The sequence below is a fragment of the Mycteria americana genome, chromosome 2, assembly GCF_035582795.1.
Source record: "Mycteria americana isolate JAX WOST 10 ecotype Jacksonville Zoo and Gardens chromosome 2, USCA_MyAme_1.0, whole genome shotgun sequence".
NCBI classification, from domain to species: Eukaryota; Metazoa; Chordata; class Aves; order Ciconiiformes; family Ciconiidae; genus Mycteria; species Mycteria americana.
In genome coordinates, this window is record NC_134366.1 from 137,401,238 (window position 1) to 137,420,445 (window position 19,208).

Sequence of the window (19,208 nt, forward strand, 5' to 3'; positions counted from 1 at the left end):
AGTTGTATCAGGTACAGAGTTAGTATAACCTCCACATTCCCTACCTAAGCTTCAAAGCTGCTCTTGACTACAACATCATAGTAAGAGCTCAGATTCCTCAAGATTTCAAGTTCTTTTAGGAGATCCTGCTTCCCAACTAAAACCTCATCATCTACTAATATGTCCACACTGAAAACTAAAATGTAAAACTTCAAATTAAATAAAAACAACAAACAAAATCAAACCCAGAAATCCCCAAAGAAACCCAAGGAAAATCCCCAACAACAAGAATACCACCTAAAAGCTAAGACCATGGTTACAGTGGAAAGAAGCAGAAAATGGGAAAAAAAAAGCTAACAAAATTTGTCAATATATATCAATTCAAATGAAATTTTATCAAGCCTTTCCCTACCAGTTTGGCAGTTTTTACTTCTAATCATGTAAAATTAAGAACTGAAGAACACAGGAGTTATGGAAGACTAAAATGTGGGGAAAACACCTCATACTCTACCCCAAAAACTTAAAACTGGTAGAGGGCTTGCTTTTTTAATAAATAAATAAATAAATCTCAAATCCTTGCTGACTGGCATTTTTGTTCTCACTCACATCATGTACCAGCTACCTTGCCCAGGAACACCATTAGGCCAATACACTAGTAATTACCTAGGTCATCCTATTCATCCTTGTAACAATGTTGGCACAGCAGCAGATGTCTTCCAGTCCTTTGGTATTTTCTCAGTGTCCTAAGATTGATTAGAAATCAATAAGGGAGTTCTGCCAGGTATTTCAAACTTTCCAGACTCGACAGGCCTATTTTTAGCAGCTCTTTTACTTTTATACTCAAAATGGGAAGTATCGTATAACAAGTATCATCTACCTTATCCCTCAAAACAGCTATTTTTATTTAACACTCCCCTGCATTCCATTAAGATATCTATAAAATATACAGGCTGGGGGTGGGCTTTTTTCTTAAGTTCCGACACTAGGTGTTTTTCATAGAAAAAAAATACACCAGCTACCGTTTGTTCAATTGTCTGTGTACAATATTCTCTTTCTATAAAATCCCACAGAAGTATTTCATGTTTTCCCTGGTTGTTTGGAGACTTTTTGTAGGTATGGGATTTTTTTCTTAAAGGTTTGGTTTCCCTAACAGTAACTTATAGTTTCTTCTACTATTTACTCATGGATGTGGTAATAACTGCCAACTATGCACAGAATACTTCTTGGTCTGTATCCATCTGACTAGCACAGCTAGATCACATATTTTTGGCTTTCAGACACACACAATAGAGTTCTGCCTCCTCTAACAGATAACAACTATCAAGCTTCTTACTCAATTCTATTTCCTGAATACCGTCCTCCTTCCTCAAAATCTGTGGAGTTCTGTTTCCCATCACTTCAGCCTCTGATGCTCCACTGACAGTAGCTGTCTTTCCCAGACAAAAATATTTTCTCCCAGCAAACCACCAATTTACACATCACACAGGAAAACTCTGTGGCTTGATGCAGAAAACACAAAACTCCCTTCCCCCTGCCTATTCAAGTCAGAGTCACCCATCTACTGCTGGCTGTTGCAGAATTGAATGAGTGTCACGTACAAGTTTGCTGGTCTTGCTTCCCAGGCTCCTGGCAGCATTTGTTTACTTTAAAGTACTAACTAATCAGCAACTTGATAAAAATATCAACATCAATGAAAAACCCAAAACTGACAGGCAGGTGCCCCAAAAGAAGACAAGGCTTCCTCACTGAGCTTTTTGTGAGTCCATGATTTCAGCTGGGAGTTTGCCAAAAACAGGGAAGAGAGACTGACTAGAACACTACTGGCTGATCCTTCCCTCCCTCTAAACACCCATGTGACAATCCTCCCTGACAACTGAACAAGTTAACATATTTAACAACATATTATCAAAATACTAGCTTAATACAATTATTCTCTGAAAGACTCCAGAAAAGGTCTGGAATGTACAGCTGACATCAACGGCCAAGCTAATTTTTTTCAATTGCATATGAAGAAGACGCGCAAGAATGGCCACTGTGGTGGTCCTGAAAAAAAATGAAACAGTGGTTAACTGGAGACAAGAACCAAGAGAAAAAGATGACAATTACAGAATAATATACTCGAAGAGGGTACAGAAAAAGATCAACTAGAACAAAGACCCACAAACCAGTAAAGATACTTCATTATAAGAAACAGATGCACTCTGGTCACAAGGCAACAGCTTTTCATTTTAAGCTTCAACATTCCAATTAGTGCTCTAAAATACACAGCAGAACAGAGATACTTAAAAGCTGTCCTGTGTCACAAAGATGTGTTGGAAGTCTTTCAAAATTAGATTTTAAAAGGTACTGAAAATCAACATTAAAACTTCCAAAATATCAAAGGCTTGAACTGAGGACGTATTTCAGGATGAAGTCAAAGTTCCACCTGAAAAAAATATCTTTTTTTTTTTCCTTCCAAGACAAAAAGCAAATATTTGATACTCATTCTCCATTAACATTTTCCCAACCCAAATACAGTCTACCTTGTTTTCTACAAAAGTGTTTTTATGTGCACCCTGCCAACCATCCCCTTTCTCAAGGAAGATTAAAGCTCATCAGTGTTGCCATTCTACACAGCCAAGAACTGATTACATCTAAAACAATAAAAATTCCCACTATACACAACCTCTCTTAAATTAGCCTCATAAATTCGACATAAATGGCACTCTGCACCTCAAATGCAGAAGGCAACCTGGAAAGCAGTTTATAGGGCCAACCAAACCTTACTGTTACCAAGCCAAGTTTTAAATCTGCAAAAGTAGATGAGCTCTTAACTGCACCAAACCCCTGCTAGGTAAAGTCCAAATTTAGCAAAGCAAGCAAGAGGAGGAAAGGGCAGCTGCAACTTTTAGGGATTTGTTTTTTTTTAAAAAACACATCTTGGTTTGTACTAGCAAAAAATCTCCATTTATTCTGCTTGCTTACTTCAAAGTAAGTGTTTCACAAGAACAATTAAAACCAGAAAATAAATTCTGTACGGACAATGGTGACTTGTATACTGTGAAAATAAATGCCTATAGCACATGCAGACAACAGACAATGGTACAATATCGGTCTCTTTGTATTCAGCATAGAAAAGACTCTGAAAATTCTGGGCTTTGGCTTCTAAAAAAGGACAACTAATTTTGATGAAAGATGGAAGGTATTCTACTGAGAACAGCATTATCCAAAATATAAGCAGAAATTTAGCTCGTCCAACACTTCTCCTGTAAGATTAATTCCAGAGGAGTAACACAATAATAGTCTTAAAAATGCATTTTGAACTGTTCATGCTAGTTTAGGAAAGCTTTTTTCAATGCACCCAGCATTTGCAACAGGTACATGCATTTCTGTATTGACTGTTAACCTAGCTGAATCGTGTTCTATTATCAGAGTTATCTATGTATGCGAAGGACATGAAAAAATGAAACTAGGAAGCGTAAAAAGAGAGACAGAAAAATGTATGCAGGTGAGACTTTCCCAGGCCATTTAAAAATCTGTGTAAGTAAAGATATAGATGAACCTTCCCACCTCTGGGGCAAGTTGTAATCCAAACGTTACCTGTTTTCAGAAAAACTAAGATTCAATGCTTAATTATATCCTGCTGCTTCATCAACCTACGCATGCATGTAATGGCAGCACAAACTGAACGGAGCTGTTACTTTCACACTGGATGAGACCTACATCATCCAGCAGGATCTTTGCATGACAGACTAAACAATCTAAGAAGCACTGAAGAACCTTTTAAAACTTACTTTCAGCCCTCTTCAGTTGGCACTTCCAGAATTCCAAGCAGCAAATGCATGCTTTGCTTTAAAGTACATACTAGGTATATATCTGTATCATTTTATGTTATTGGCAGTTTGGAGTTTTAAAGAAGAGTTGCTTGACTCCTGATTTGCAGTTGAACTAGCAGCCTTTATACAAGCAGGGAATTCTGGTTTGCTCAGCTTAGTCCTTCTATAAACCACCTTTCCAGGCAGACAAATCCACACCCTGGATTCTGACACAAAGCACTAATAGTTTTTCTTCAGTCTATTAAAAATTTTATAGTCAGCTGAGGAATTTTTTTTTTCCCCAAGACTTTTTATGGACCATACATAATGCAGTATGTTTACTGTAAAGTTTCCTATACTGTAATATAGCTGAAAACTAATACAGAAACAGCAGTTCAGGGAAGTGACTGGGAAGGGAAGCTCTAAATCTAATCCTGCTGTCAGCTTGCTGCCTGATGCTCTCTGCAAGCAACAATTTTAAAGATAAACTCATTCCTTACCTAGATTAAGAGTAGCTGCTATGCAAGTAAACAACACGAGTTCTAAATTAGCTGTATTTCATTACGTGACTAGAGAAAGAAATGTTCTCTGTATGTAAAGAATGTAACATCTTTCAGAAAGGACAATGTTATGTGAAAAAAGACATTAAATTTGGAGTCAACTATTCTGTATTAATCCAGACACAACCTGGTGAATAATTAGATAAAGGATGTAAGCATCAGGCTTAATTTCGTCCCTGTTAAAAACGAAAGAGCATCTATAATTCAAGTTGCAATATTTAATTCATATTTTGCTTTCTTATCTTCTAATAGCCCAGAAAAATGGTCATCCTACAAGGACCTCATCGTAACACCTGTTCAGAGGTCAGGCTGCCACAGTAACATATACCAGGAATGCTGTGGGTTTTTTCTCCCTCAGAATTCACAAAGTAAAAATAGATGGAAGTATAATCTTAATGGAATACAATAGCACAGGTTTATAAGAAAACATACAGAGATTAAAAATTACAAAGGGATATTCCTAAAGATTCTTAAATCAACCTCAATCTAAAAAGCAGACTTTTAATTTGTTTGTTTATTGTACAGGAATACCATATTTCTGGTCATTGCTTGCTTGTTTCTGAAATACTTCAATAGCAGCTCATCTTATATAAACAATGTAAAACAATGTAAATACTAGATTTAAGAAAAAAAAATCTCAAAAAATGAAACAAAAAAGTGTCTGGATTAGTAACAACTACTAGTTAGAATATTTGATATACTAATAGTAAGCAACATTTTACTACAGTCATGCAGTTGGAAAAAAAAGATCTTAATGGCAGAGTTTTGTATTACATCAGATAATTTCAATGAAGACTAATCAATTGAATATTCAGACTGAAAAAAACATTATGCTGATTTGAGGATGTGTAATTACTGCCATGCCTTTTAAAAGCTACCTTTTATTTAACAACCATTTTTAAAAATCCAATAAAACTTTAAAGTTAGACTTTGCCAGAGTTAACTCAAAATTGAACTTAACTCTACATTACTATTTTTCTAATGTTTTATCATTAATGTTGTTGCTCTCTAAAATAAAGCAATTTCTCAGGACTAAGAAGTATGTACTCCTTGCTTAAGGTGGAAAAGAAGCGTCCAGTTGAAGAGTATTCTCCAACAGATGAAAAGCTAAATGGAGAGAGCACAACATGTGTTTCCTATTTCCAATTCTGCTGTGAAAATCACAGCTCAGCTTTAACACCCAGCTGCCCCACATGTGAAATAAGGAGGATATCTACTTTTCTCTGAAAAGCTTTTTATAGTTAGATATGAGCACTACTCTATTCAAGTTATATATTGACACTTTTGAATTCGGAGTCCATCACACACTAAACCAGACAATGGACCATACTACATTTACAATCACCAACTATATTTCATTGTGCCACAATCTAAAAAAATTGATTTCAGTAAGACTCTATGGTAATTAACATCACATCTGATATTCTTCAAGTTCATGAAGCCCTTCTATATACATTAGGTAATACGCACAATCTTGTAGTTCTTTTTTCCTGCTTCACTGGCTTTTATACCCACACATCGTATCGTTTTCCCATTTAAGTCCCAATCACGCAATCAGTCCACAGGAGAAGGTTTCAATGAAGCTGTAGCACAGAAGTCACTGGGATGTGTGCTTGGGGGTCTCCTTGCACAAATCAGTTTACAAGATAAAAGATGCAGACTGTACAGTCTAGCGGCCCTCCTTTATAATCTGTGTAACACAATGAAGCCATGCTTGGAGGGATCGGGATGATACTTAAGACAGATCAAGCTACTGAAATAAAGTACAGCAGAAACACAAGATTAATACCAGTGTCTAATTCTATGGATGACATACAGGATGGATATAGATTCCATTTACTAATAAGAAGACATTTCTCTGTTTTATTTCTACTTGAACACGCAGCCTAAAGTCAACGGAAAGGCCAAAGGGTTATCAGTTTAATCCCATCTGCCTAAATCATAAGATTATTATTAATAATTCTAGTGATAAATGAGAAATGTAAGAAAAAACTCTTTCCAATCTATTTGAATAATTAAAACATAAATAGTTGAATTACTGAATTACTGCCATTTCTCCCCCTCCATTTGTCAGGGGCTTTCACAAAGAAAACAAGAAAAGGATTGTTCTTTTTTTTTTTTAAAGTGAAAGTATTATAAAAGACAAATGAATAGAATGACAAAAGAACAGCTTGAAATTACTTATAATCATTTTTAAAACAAGCAAGTTTCAGTTTAACATTATCTCTTCAAACAAATCCATTTAAACAGACATTATTACTGTACAAAATCAAGATAATTATCTCCAAAACCAGAAACAATTACACAAGAATGGAAGGGACATAATCCATTTATGTATTATTTAAATAAATCAGGCCTTTCTCCAGAAGTCTTTCAGTAAATACGTCAATATTTTGCCACATAGGTTCAAACCCTGCCTGTACTCATCACGCCAGAATTTTAAAGCCCAAGTTCTCCTTTTATGCTGCCTGTTATTGAATGTGTACGTATGCTTTCTACTATCCAGCCCCAGTACTTCCCTCATGCTTCTAGACGAGGTGGTGTTGACACAGCTGCACTACAGCCTAACACCCCTCTTCAGCCCGAAGCAGGCAAACAGTCCCACATCTTCCGTGGCTGCACCAACCCTGCCATGCATGAAGGAAGCCCCCTTCCCCATCAGCTCTTTCTCCACCAGTAACGGCACAACTAAGGCTCTCCCTCGCACATCTCCTGGGCCATTCTCTCCCTCTCTAGCCCTCCTCCCTAGAGGCGGGCGTCCCGACTCCGAAAGGCCACCAGCTCCAGACGTGGCCTGGTGTCATTGTCTCTCGCTTTCCGCCACCCCCGCTTCCTCCCCCGTCCCTCCTCCCTTACCGCTGCCTGTCACCTGCTCCCTCCCCGCCGGCCGTCTGCTTCCAGGTCAGCTCAGCTCAGCTCGGCGCCCCTGTCTCTCTGCCTATTCATCCTGCGAGCGGGGAGGAGGAGAGCCCGCCGGGCGCCGCAGCGCCCTCACCGCCACTGTCAGCAAGGGGCAGTGCGCGGAGGGGCCGCTCTCGGCAAGGGGCGAAGCTCTCCCCGCAGCCCAGGGGCACACACGCTGCCCCAGAGGGCTTCGCAGTAAGACGCCAGGCCTCGGCCCCTCTGCGCACCCACCCCGAGTCTCACACAACTAACCAGATCCTCCACTCGATCCAAAACCTGTGCCACGGCTCAGCCCGCAGCCCCACCTCCCCCAGCCCTTCCCCTCCGGGCAGCCCCCTCTGCCTCATTTCCCCAGAGGTCCCAAACCGCCTCTGCTCCCTCCCTCCCCCTCGCAACACAAACGCACACCGGGAAATGGGGAAAGGGGGTCCCGGAGCGCACCCCGACCCCCGGCCGCCCCTTCCCGCCCCGAGCTGCGCCTCACCTAGGGCCACCTCGCAGGCTTTGCGCAGCTGGGAGTGATGCGCCTTCTTCACCTCCTTGTCGGCCAGGATCTTCTCCAGGGCCCGGGTCAGGAACATGTTTTTCGTCTTCTTCCCTTCATACATGGGCGCGATCGAGCCGAGAGAGGAGGAGGAGGGGTGGGGAGGGGAAGGGAGAGCGGGGCACCGGCCGCTCCCGCCGGGGGAGGGCTGCGAGGGGCCGGGGCAGGCGGTGAGGCCGCGGGGCCGGGCCGAGGCAGGCGCGGGGGAAGGGCTCCCTCAGAGGGAGGGCCGCGGCTTCCCGACGCCGGCTCGGAGGCTCCCCCCGAGGGGAGGCTGGGGTGGGCCCGGGCGGCGGCGGCAGCCAACCCCCGCGGCTGAGGGAGGACGAAGCCTTCTCTTCCCCCCCCCCGCCCCTGCTGCGTGTGTGCGCGGCCGGCGCCCGCGACGCGCTCAGTCCCCGAGCCGCCCCCGGCCCGCACCCGCCTCCATTAGCAGCGGCAGCAGCGGCGGCGATGGCAGCAGCAACAACCTGCCCTCGCCATGTTGGAAGGAAACGACGTCAGGGCCGCAGCCGTACGGCTGCGGAGCGGGAGGAAGCGGCGGCCGTACCCCGGCCGGGCGGGCGGAGGGAAGCAGGTGGGCGGGGGGGAGTGCTCGCCTTCTGCGCGCCCCGCGGGCGCGCTACAGGTGGAGTAGACCCGCGGGAGGCAGCGGAGAGGGAGGTACGGAGATGGCCGCTGCCACCTGGGAGCTGGCTGAGGAGGAGGAGGAGGGGCAGGGCTTCCCTTCCGGGCCACCAGCGCTAGGAGGGGGAGGAAGGCTCCCCCGGGAAGCGCCACCTGCCCCGGAGGGGGAGCTCCGCCAGGGGTAGGGCGAGAGGGTCTCTCGGAGAGGAGCTGTCGTCCCGGCCTCGGTCTCCCCTGACGGGAAGCCCCCGAGGCTCTGCCTCACGGGAGGAGCGAGCGGAGAGCAGCTCTCCGGCGCCGAGGGAGGAAGAAGCGCGTTAGGGTGCAGGACGTGACCGGGCTCCCCGCGCCCCTTCCCGGGGAGACGGGGAGCGCGGTGCCCGCCCCGGGGGCGCTCCCTCGGCCCCCTCTCCGCCTTGCTCCGGCGGGGCGCGCAGGGCCTCGCCTCCGCCGTGCGGGAGCCGCGCTTCCCGTGAGGAGCGTGCGGCGCGGCTTCTGTAGCCGTCTGCCGTCACCCCCTGCCCTCGTCGTTGCTGCCCGCCGCTCTCGGGCGTTGGATGAACGCTTCGCCTGAGTGTTTTCATGGTGCCCTTTCTGCTCGGTGCCCTTTCCCTATCGCGTTCATCCTCTGCCTTTAAAATACAGTCATCCCGCACTTCTTCCCCATTGTACGTGCACTAGGAGTACAAAGCATTAAAAAAAAAAATTGCACCTTCACTTATAACTAAACGGTGACTTCTGTGTTTTGTTATTTTATTCAATTGTTAGAAATTTTTTGTAAAATTGATATTTTTTTGCTGGTGTTCTTTGGCCTTTTTTCCTCCCAGAGTGCTAAGGGGTAATTTCCTCATGCTTGGTTTAGGGCCAAGAAAAGCTCTGGTCGACTCTGGCTAACTGGTAAGCAGCAAAAACATAATAGGGCAAGTTTTTGCACTCAGAGGTCGTACACCAGTATTTAAAAGTAGAATATGGCACTAACTGAAGCCAGGTCTGTTTTAGAAAATTTTTGCCTGATACAGAAAGTATTAATTAAAAAGTAATCTGGAAATGAAAGGACTGAATTTCTAGATGTACCTTTCAGGCAGAGTGGGACAAGGCTATAGCATCAGCATGCAGAAAGCAGAGATGCTTATGGAAACCAGGGGCCACCTCTGACCTTGGAGGACAGAGAGCCAGCACACGGGATGAGGTTATCCCCAGCTAACTTTTCCTGTCTGTTCTCTATTCCTCTGGTCCTGCTGCATCAGTCAGGACAACAGCCTTCCAAGGTTAATCCTGATCCCTTCATCATGAAGAATTTGAGAGAGCCTGCCCAGGCTATCGTGCCACCATGCTAAGGCCTTGGAAACAGCCTTATGCTCTTGACTGAATAGTTTATTTGAGCACCTGTTTCTTTGACTACAACGGAGCGGTTGTAGCTGCATTAGTAAAGGTACAGTGATCCCAGCCCCCTAATGAAGAGGCAGCTGCTGCCCGGTATTGCTTTAACCAGTTTCCTAAATGGAAAATGATTTGTGTCAAAATGACTTGTTGCCTTATAGTTATCTATATTTGGACTTTTTAAGGAATACCCTGGCATGGGGAATTCCACTGAAGCTATAGGTGAATGCCAGGCCTGACTGTTAGAACAAAACACTTACTTTGCTGAAATTACTTGATCTGCGGGCTTTTTTAGTCACTGTCAGAACCCGCAGGCTATTTTATTACCCAACTGATAAACAATACTGAAAATATTAAGAGGGTACACCTGATTTTAGCCTTATAACAGCTTTGTGAGAGAGTTAGAAGTCACATCACCAAGCACATTGATTCTTGAAAAAAAATACTCAAGTTTTGTTTAATGACCGTATTTAGATTGGGTTGGTTTATTCAAAAGACTGCGTCTTCAGCACCACAATTACTAAGCATAATTGAATTATTTCTAGTAATTTATTTAGGGAAAAACCTTTTACCTGTTGGTTAAATCTCAATTTTTTTTATACACAGGTGCAAATTCAGAAATTTTGATGTCAGAATGACTTTGGTCTTTCAAAGCTGCCTGCTAGTGACCACATGGCAAGAATAAGAATTTCCACGGAGTTCTTACTGGTAGTTTTGCACAAACTACCTGAGTCCAAATTTCCTTTGCCAAGTCAGAGCTTGCAAGTGTTATTTAGCAAATGGGGTTTGCTATTGATTTTCACAGTCCATTTGGCAGAAAGACTTGCAATATCATGAAGACAATGGGTATCTGTATGTAAAGAGCACTGAACACTGCAGTTATCTGTTTTGTTTATATTAATGTCTATTGTCATATGCTGTACACAATATGATTTTACATGTGAAATATGTTTTAGTTGAGTGTGTAGAATTGCTGCTGAAACATCAAGCTACTGGAGGGAAAGACCTGTCAAAAAGACACTTGGTTCCATGTTTTTCATTCCTGCTCTAATATGAGTAGATTAAACTTCTTGTTCTGGTTTGGTTTGGTTTGGTTTTTCATGTGGTTTGAATCTTCAATTTCTGTTCTCAGGTTCAAACAACTGCTGCTCTGTTCACTCAATTTATAGCTTGGCATAGTTGGTACTCTACATCTACATGCTAGTCACAAGGCAACCCCTGCCTAAACCCCGCAACAGTGTAGAGCCTGTATGTTACCGAAGGACTGCTTCTGAAATTGCATGGGAAAATTTTATTGTACATCATCTGTCCAGCAGGTTGACATCCAGTTTCCTTGCAAGAGCTGAGCCAATAAGGATGGAAATCACAGGGGAACTATGGTAGAAGCACTGGAGATAAAAAGACAGTTCAGTGCCCTCATTTAGGGTCATGATATGAATGGTTGTCAGCTTGTGTGCTGGGTCCCAGTGCTTTGAATAGAGCCAGTTGTTATGACAGGTTTATTTACTAGGAAAGCTATGTATTAATATTTGGTCAATTATGAAGAATTTTATGGACTTCGAGGAAGCATTTTGAGGGCAGATTTTGTTAAAGAGACTACAGACCATAAGGAACATGTTTAGCTCTTTGCTGATTACTTTAAAAGGTAGGGGTTTATCTCTATTGAAAGGATAATAAGAAAACTCACAAGAAAAAAAGGGTGAAGATTTAGAATATTTCTGTCTTACATGGGTTCCTAACTAAAGATAGAATCATAGAATCATTTAGGTTGGAAAAGACCCTTAAGATCACCAAGTCCAACCGTTAACCTGGCATTGCCAAGCCCACCACTAAACCATGTCCCTAAGCACCACATCTACATGTCTTTTCAATACCTCCAGGGATGGTGACTCAACCACTTCCCTGGGCAGCCTCTTCCAATGCTTGACAACCCTTTCAGTGAAGAAATTTTTCCTAATATCCAATCTAAACCTCCCCTGGAGCAACTTGAGGCTGTTTCCTCTTGTCCTGTCACTTGCTACTTGGGAGAAGAGACTGACCCCCACCTCTCTACAACCTCCTTTCAGGTACCTGTAGAGAGCGATAAGGTCTCCCCTCAGCCTCCTTTTCTCCAGGCTAAACAACCCCAGTTCCCTCAGCCGCTCCTCATCAGACTTGTGCTCCAGACCCTTCACCAGTTTCAATGCCCTCCTTTGGACATGCTCCAGCACCTCAATGTCTCTCTTGTAGTGAGGGGCCCGAAACTGAACACAGTATTCGAGGTGTGGCCTCACCAGTGCTGAGTACAGGGGGACAATCACTTCCCTAGTCCTGCTGGCCACACTATTTCTGATACAAGCCAGGATGCTATTGGCCTTCTTGGCCACCTGGGCACACTGCTGGCTCATATTCAGCCGGCTGTTTACCAACACTCCCAGGTCCTTTTCCACCAGGCAGCTTTCCAGCCACTCTTCCCCAATGGGGTTGTTGTGACCCAAGTGCAGGACCTGGAACTTAGCCTTGTTGAACCTCATACAATTGGCCTTGGCCCATCAATCCAGCCTGTCCAGGTCCCTCTGCAGAGCCTTCCTACCTCAAGCAGATCAACACTCCTGCCCAACTTGGTATTGTCTGCAGACTTACTGAGGGTGCACTCAATCGCCTCGTCCAGATCATTGATAAAGATATTAAACAAAACTGGCCCCAATAGTGAGCCTTGGGGAACAGATGGTGCCATACAACAGCAGTACCTTCCAAAGAATTCCAAAATGCTTGTTTAGATACAGTGATTCTATTGTATGTATTTTTTTGGTTTCAGTATGCAGATTGCTGCTTTACTGGTAATTGGCATCAGTCAATGGCTGACCCAAGGACTATAATCCTTGTAGCTGCAGAGATCCCTGTTTGGTTGCTGGTGAAGTCCTGAAGATGTGGAAAAGGACTGATAATTGTTTTTTCTGCTCAAACCACTAAGTCTGCAGGCAACTTGTATGAAATATTATAGTTGTGCTATCAAACCTGAGAAACGTTTTCTGACAAACTGAGAAGAAACATGTTGGTATGTATGTGCTAAAGCACAAAAGCATCACTGTTTTTTTGGAGCCTTTACGTTTAAACATAAAACAGCATGAGAAAAAATGTATTTGAGAAACATCCCAAAAATTACTGTCTAGTACTTTTTTATTTACAAGTTAATTGGAGTATTCCAAAAGCCATTTATATTGTTTCATATATTTAAAATGTTTTCGGTGAATACTAGGTACTTGTTTAGTAAAAAACTGTAGAGAATCTTCCGTGAGAGGGAACAATTAGCGCATGCTTCTGATGATTTTATGTACAACAATTGTATGTAGTGCTTGTCTGAAAATGCTGAAAAGCTAGGGCTTTTAAGCCTTTGCTTCCAACTGACAGTAAAGGTGATAGCAAGAGTGCAGTTTCATGTTAGGAACAAGCTGATGATCTATGGCTGCTGCCTCCCAAAGGGAACTCTTTCACTTGTGTGAGCTCTCGCCCCCTTTCTTGTGTTGGTGCAGTCGCGCAGCCATGCAGTGAGTCAGTGCAGCTCAGTGGTCCAGCCAAAAAGCAGCCTTACAAGAAAGTTAGTTTTCAGTGGGGTCAGTGAATTGATCAGACTTACCTGCATATTCAGTAATTCTTACACAAGAAAGGGAGTGGAGAAATGTGGTCGGGGTGATGAGGAGGGCTGGTCTACTGCTTATGGGGGCATTGTCTTCTTAAATCATCTTGATGAGCTTTGAAACAGCACAGTAATATTTAGACTGTGATCACTTTAAGCTAGAATAAAACAGAACTACCACTAAAAGAAGCAATCCTTCTTCCTGCTCCTACCTATATATTTCTTGCTTCCTTGGTCAGCATAAGCATTTGCATTGTCATGTTGTGAATTATGTGCTGAATTATATTCAGAATTTAATTAGGTTGAAATTAACCTGACAAGAAACAGAGGATTTTTAATCCAGATATATTCCATATCCTGATTCATCAGGCAACCTCACAAATGTTTGTGTTAGCTCAAGGGAGGGGATAACACAAGGACAGGAACAAGAAAACAGGCAAGAAGAGGGCAGGCTTGCATTTTTTGGCAACAGTACCAGTTTATGCCAACTTAAAGTATTGTTTAAACTGCTGCTTTTAATAGAAATTTTCTTCAGTATTTCCATTGTGCAAGAGACCACTCAGCCCTGTCTCTGTATGTGACCCCATATATAGGATGGATGGGTCAATAGATGGGATCAGTGTACTAGTGCCAGTGTATATGATCCTTTAATTGTGGTGGCTCACTTGTTGGCACCTTCTTTAGCTGCAGTATAGTACTTTGCATTTGCTCCCATTCTGTTTTCATGTACCAGATACAGATAATCAGTGTGTGATGGATCAGGGTCCAGATGGATCTGGCAGATGGGAACCTGGAACAGGAGAGAAGCTGCGATTCTGTTCTGCAACTGCAGGCACGTTGGTGGAGAAGTTTCCAAGTCTCTTACTGAATACATGCAGTTTAACAGGTCTGCTGGTGGTGCTTTGTCATGTAATACTGAGGTACAATGAAGGCATTTCTCTCTGTCCCTTTGTGGAGTCCTAGGTCTGCCTCCCTTGTAAAAATAAGTGAAGCATAATTCAAAATATCCACTGTATCTATCATGCAAAGGATCGCAATCTGTCAACCAAACTGCAAGAGATAAGCTCACTATAAATGTACTTTAATGTTGTTAAGAGGGGGTTTTTTTTAGATAAATTCAGGAGCTGAAATTAAGAGTTCATAGTTTGTTCGTAGAGTGAGTATTCCAAGAGGTTAAAACAGGCTGCAGTATATCCACTGCTGCACTGAAAGAACAAAAAGCAAATGTTTATTAGCACAGGGAGTATTAATCAATAGTAATTCCTAGGCTGCTTCCAAACATCTGTACAAAAGCGTTATGAGACCCTGGAGTGACCAATAATGAAATGAACATCCATCACTGAGGAGGCTCTTGCAAGGTGACAAATTTATTCCTTAAAGCTAAAAAGTACAGGCTCTTGCCGTATTGAAATACATTCTTGATACTACAGTTGAGTGAGGATACATACTCCTAGTAAAGCATGATATTTGTCAGTTTGTGACAGCTGCAGGAAAAATGTCAGATAGCAGTGAAGGAAAAAAAAAACCCCACCTCTTGTGGTTGATGCAATAAAGTTTTGAATTGTGGCTGGAAACTGTGGAGGATATCAAACGTTCCCGGCTGTAGCTTGCATTTATGTGCTGGAAGCTTATACCGCTGCATTTCCTGCAATGTGATCCCTTTTTGCTAGGAATTTTAATGTGGGAATACATTTTCTTTTAACCTACCTACAGGAGTTTTCAACTTCTTTCTTCAGCATTTTGCTCCAGCTAATAGATGGAGATTTCAGTTCCCAGCTTCCATGGCACCTCAGCATACCATTCCCTAATATTGTAAATGAAGAAGGAATACGAGTATCCATCTTAAAGACAGAAGGAAATATATTTTTAAAAATTTGGTTATATAGGGGTTTTTTTTTAAGTTTCTTTAGTAGTTTTTCAGACTTGAGGACCTGATTATGGATGTATCAGCCATAACTGAGAAGGTGATTTTCTGAGATATCCTGTTTGAGAAAAGAGACAGTGTTTCTTTTGGGGAACATAGAAATAAATAGCACATCTTCACCCTAAACCAGGAACCTACTATACAGTTATTGTTGTATGTGAGGCTATGCAAATGCAAAGGTAAATCCAAGCCAGTATAGTGACGCCTTCATAATGGCAAGTATTTCTGTCTCTGAATACCAAGAATACAAAGTTGTGGCAATTTCTTGAGGGCCTTGCACTGCAAAAGAAGACATGTGGAGGATGTATGGCAAAGGTAGCAATAAGATCCACTGATTTATTGCTTCTCCTAGCCAAATGCAGCAGATAAAATTGCTAAGGAACTGTTACTGGATTTTAAGGAGAAACTATTGAAGTGGTGGAACCACAACATGATTGCCCTTTTTCTTGGGAGGTGCTGTCCCTACCATTACACCTTTCCTAGATTACTCTGTGGGTGTGAGCCTGGTTAATTAATCCCCAAACACCTGTAACAGGAAGGACTACCATAGTGTATGGTTATCCCAAATTCTTAATCTCCAGTTTCAGTTTACAAAATGGGAATATTCTGATTTGTAACAAATTAGAAAAGTAACAAATTTACTGAAAATGATTACTCTTCTACCTTTAAATCCTACCTTCAGACTCCTGCGGGTCTTTGTAACTGATGTGACATGACCAGCATAATGCATGCTGAGTTGTCTTACAGATTGGATGTTAAATAGCTGTGCTGGATTTGGCTGGGATAGAGTTAATTTTCTTCATAGTAGCTTGTATGGGGCTATTTTTTAGATTTGTGCTGGAAACAGTGTTGATAACACAGGGAGGTTTTCGTTACTGCTGAGCAGTGCTCACACAGAGTCAAGGCCTTTTCTGCTTCTCACCCCACCCCACCAGCGAGTAGGCTGGGGGTGCACAAGAAGCTGGGAGGGGACACGGCTGGGAGAGCTGACCCCAACTGACCAAAGGGCTAATCCATACCATATGGCGTCATGCTCAGCATATAAAGCTGGGGGAAGAAGAAGGAAGGGGGGGATGTTCGGAGTGATGGTGTTGGTCTTCCCAAGGAACCGTTACGCGTGATGGAGCCCTGCTTTCCTGGAGATGGCTGAACACCTGCCTGCCCATGGGAATGAGTGAGTGAATTCCTTGTTCTGCTTTGCTTGTGCACGTGGCTTTTGCTTTACCTGTTAAACTGTCTTTATCTCAACCCTCGAGTTTTCTCACTTTTACCCTTTCGATTCTCTCCCCCATCCCACTGTGGGGGGGAGTGAGAGAGCGGCTGTGTGGGGCTGAGTTGCTGGCTAGGGTTACGACAGTCCCCCCGACAGTCATTTTTTGCGCCCAATGTAGGGCTCGAAGGGTTTGAGATAACGACAGGTTTGACTGGATTGAATTTGTATCTGGTATTGCTGTTTAGCTATTAATTGGCAGGCTCCTGTGCTTGCCATGGGGCTTGCTTGCCTTACTGTATATTAGAGTCTAGGGCTCATTAGTGGCTGCTTTTTGCTTTTGCTGCTTGCCGTGCTGCTGTACTGCTGATCATCTGACTCTGCTGTGCCTGGGAACATTTTGATAACAGCCATGGCGATGTGCCAGGGCATTGCTGCTGTTTCTGTGCTGCTGTACTGGAGGGGCTGGAACTCCAGTGTGAACTCGAGTCAAAGGGACTGTGACCTGTGGATGAGTCCACGCAGGAGCAGGACACCCTGAAACGTCTGTGGCCGTGGATAAGCCCATGCCAGAGCAGGTACGTCTCAAAGCATCTGTGGCTGTGGTTATGTCTGTGCCGCAGCAGGTATACCTCTGAAGGGATTGTGGCCCAAGGGTAAGTCCACACTGGAGAAGGTACACCTCGAAGCATATGTGGCTGTGGGTAAGTCCATGCTGCAGCAGGTACACCTTGAAGCATCAGTGGCTGTGCATGAGGTCATGCTGGAGCACCTCAAAGAATGTGGCCGTGGATAAACCCACGACAGAGCAGGTACGCCCCTGGAGGGACTGCAGCCATGGGTGAGGCCATGTTGGAGCAGGTTTACTTCTGAAGGGACTGTGTCTGTGAGTAAGGCCACACTGGAGCAGGTCTATCTCTGAGGGCGTTGTGGCCCATGGAGAAGGCCACGCTGGAACAGGTGCACCTCAAAGCGACTGTGGCTGTGGATAACTCTATGCTGCAGCAGGTATATCCCTGAAGAGACTGTGGCGCATAGATAAGGCTCCACTTGGAGCAGGTACACCCCTAAGGGGCTGCAGTCTGTGGATAAGTCCAAGCTGGAGCAGGGGCAAGGGGAGGATTCATTGCAATGTTAAACCCGATGATCTGGTCCAAAGGGGCCAGGGGTGGAGATTGTAATGGATATACCTTTAAATTGTTGTAACCCATGATTTGAGTTGCATGTTATGGGAATTACTATGGCAGGAGCCACCTGAACCAATGGAGGACAGCCCTACAAGAAACAGTGCAACTGCAGCAGTGACCCGACCTGAGCTGGCTTTGGTGCCCAGTAACTCCACACAACACACCACCTCTCCTGTCCTGAGTGACCACCATAAGAGATGGAGCCCAAAGTCATGGACTAAATGAACTCAATGGGAATTGCTGGACATTTATGGACAGTTTACAGACATTTCACAGGGGTGGTCCATAGGCTAAGGGAATGATACCTGTGTATTATATCAAAGGATGGGAAGGGGGGTCGTGGTTAATGAGGATGGATTGGATAGTGTGGGACCTGAGCATGACGTAAATGGTATGGCATAAGGCGTGGAGAATGTGCTGGTTTTGGCTGGGATAGAGTTAATTTTCTTCATAGTAGCTTGTATGGGGCTATTTTTTGGATTTGTGCTGGAAACAGGGCTGATAACACAGGGATGTTTTCATTACTGCTGAGCAGTGCTGACACAGAGTCAAGGCCTTTTCTGCTCCTCACCCCACCCCACCAGCGAGTAGGCTGGGGATGCACAAGAAGCTGGGAGGGGACATGGCTGGGACAGCTGACCCCAACTGACCAAAGGGCTATTCCATACCATATGGCGTCATGCTCAGCATATAAAGCTGGGGGAAGAAGAAGGAAGGGGGGACGTTCGGAGTGATGGCGTTTGTCTTCCCAAGTAACCATTACGCGTGATGGAGCCCTGCTTTCCTGGAGATGGCTGAACACCTGCCTGCCCATGGGAAGGAGTGAGTGAATTCCTTGTTTTGCTTTGCTTGCATGCGCAGCTTTTGCTTTACCTGTTAAACTGTCTTTATCTCAACCCTCGAGTTTTCTCACTTTTACCCTTCCGATTCTGTCCCCCATCCCACCAGGGAGGAGTGAGCGCATGGCTGCGTGGGGCTGAGTTGCCGGCTGGGGTTAAACCACGACAATAGCCTAGATACTGGGAGCATGAAGCATTAGTTTTAACCTAATTTTTACATGCTGAATGACTCTCTTGGCCTTGATCTGAGGTGAATTCAGCATATCACTTTAGAACTTGAGCATTTTCAAAGGTTTATGCAGATCTCCCTCAATAAGCGGATAATAGCAAAAGAAGGGTTGAAAATGAAAAGGAACTGAGAAAAGTTGAATGGAATTCAGCCAGAGAAAAATATCCCTTTAATCTGTGGGTAGGGTAAGTCAAATGAATAACAAGGATGGTTTCTAAGTATTTTAATATCCGTGTTGAATAGCTTAGACAGAGAGGTCATAAAAGTCATGTGAATTAAGGTGAGAAGCAATGAGACTGGAGCAATAACCACTTTTAACTGCCATGAAGTGATCTTTGAATCTGCCTGATTGTTTCCTCCAGCAACTGCAGTGGCTTATTTCCTGTCAAAAATGCAGTAACTGATATTTCAGCAT

General features: G+C 43.7%; 1 protein-coding gene and 1 long non-coding RNA gene across 3 annotated transcripts in view; one reads left to right on the forward strand and one right to left on the reverse strand.

Moving 5' to 3' along the window:
- The window catches only part of ARFGEF1 (ARF guanine nucleotide exchange factor 1), a 100,748-nt gene extending 92,264 nt beyond the window's left edge, over positions 1-8,484 (reverse strand). The window contains exon 1 of the mRNA XM_075494765.1: positions 7,722-8,484. Coding sequence (XP_075350880.1) covers positions 7,722-7,845 — 124 coding nt within the window. The 5' untranslated portion in view covers positions 7,846-8,484. The remainder of the gene's footprint in view (positions 1-7,721) is intronic.
- Positions 1-19,208, forward strand: part of LOC142406190 (uncharacterized) — a 213,550-nt gene that overhangs the window by 190,615 nt on the left and 3,727 nt on the right. The gene's annotated exons all lie outside the window — the stretch shown is intronic.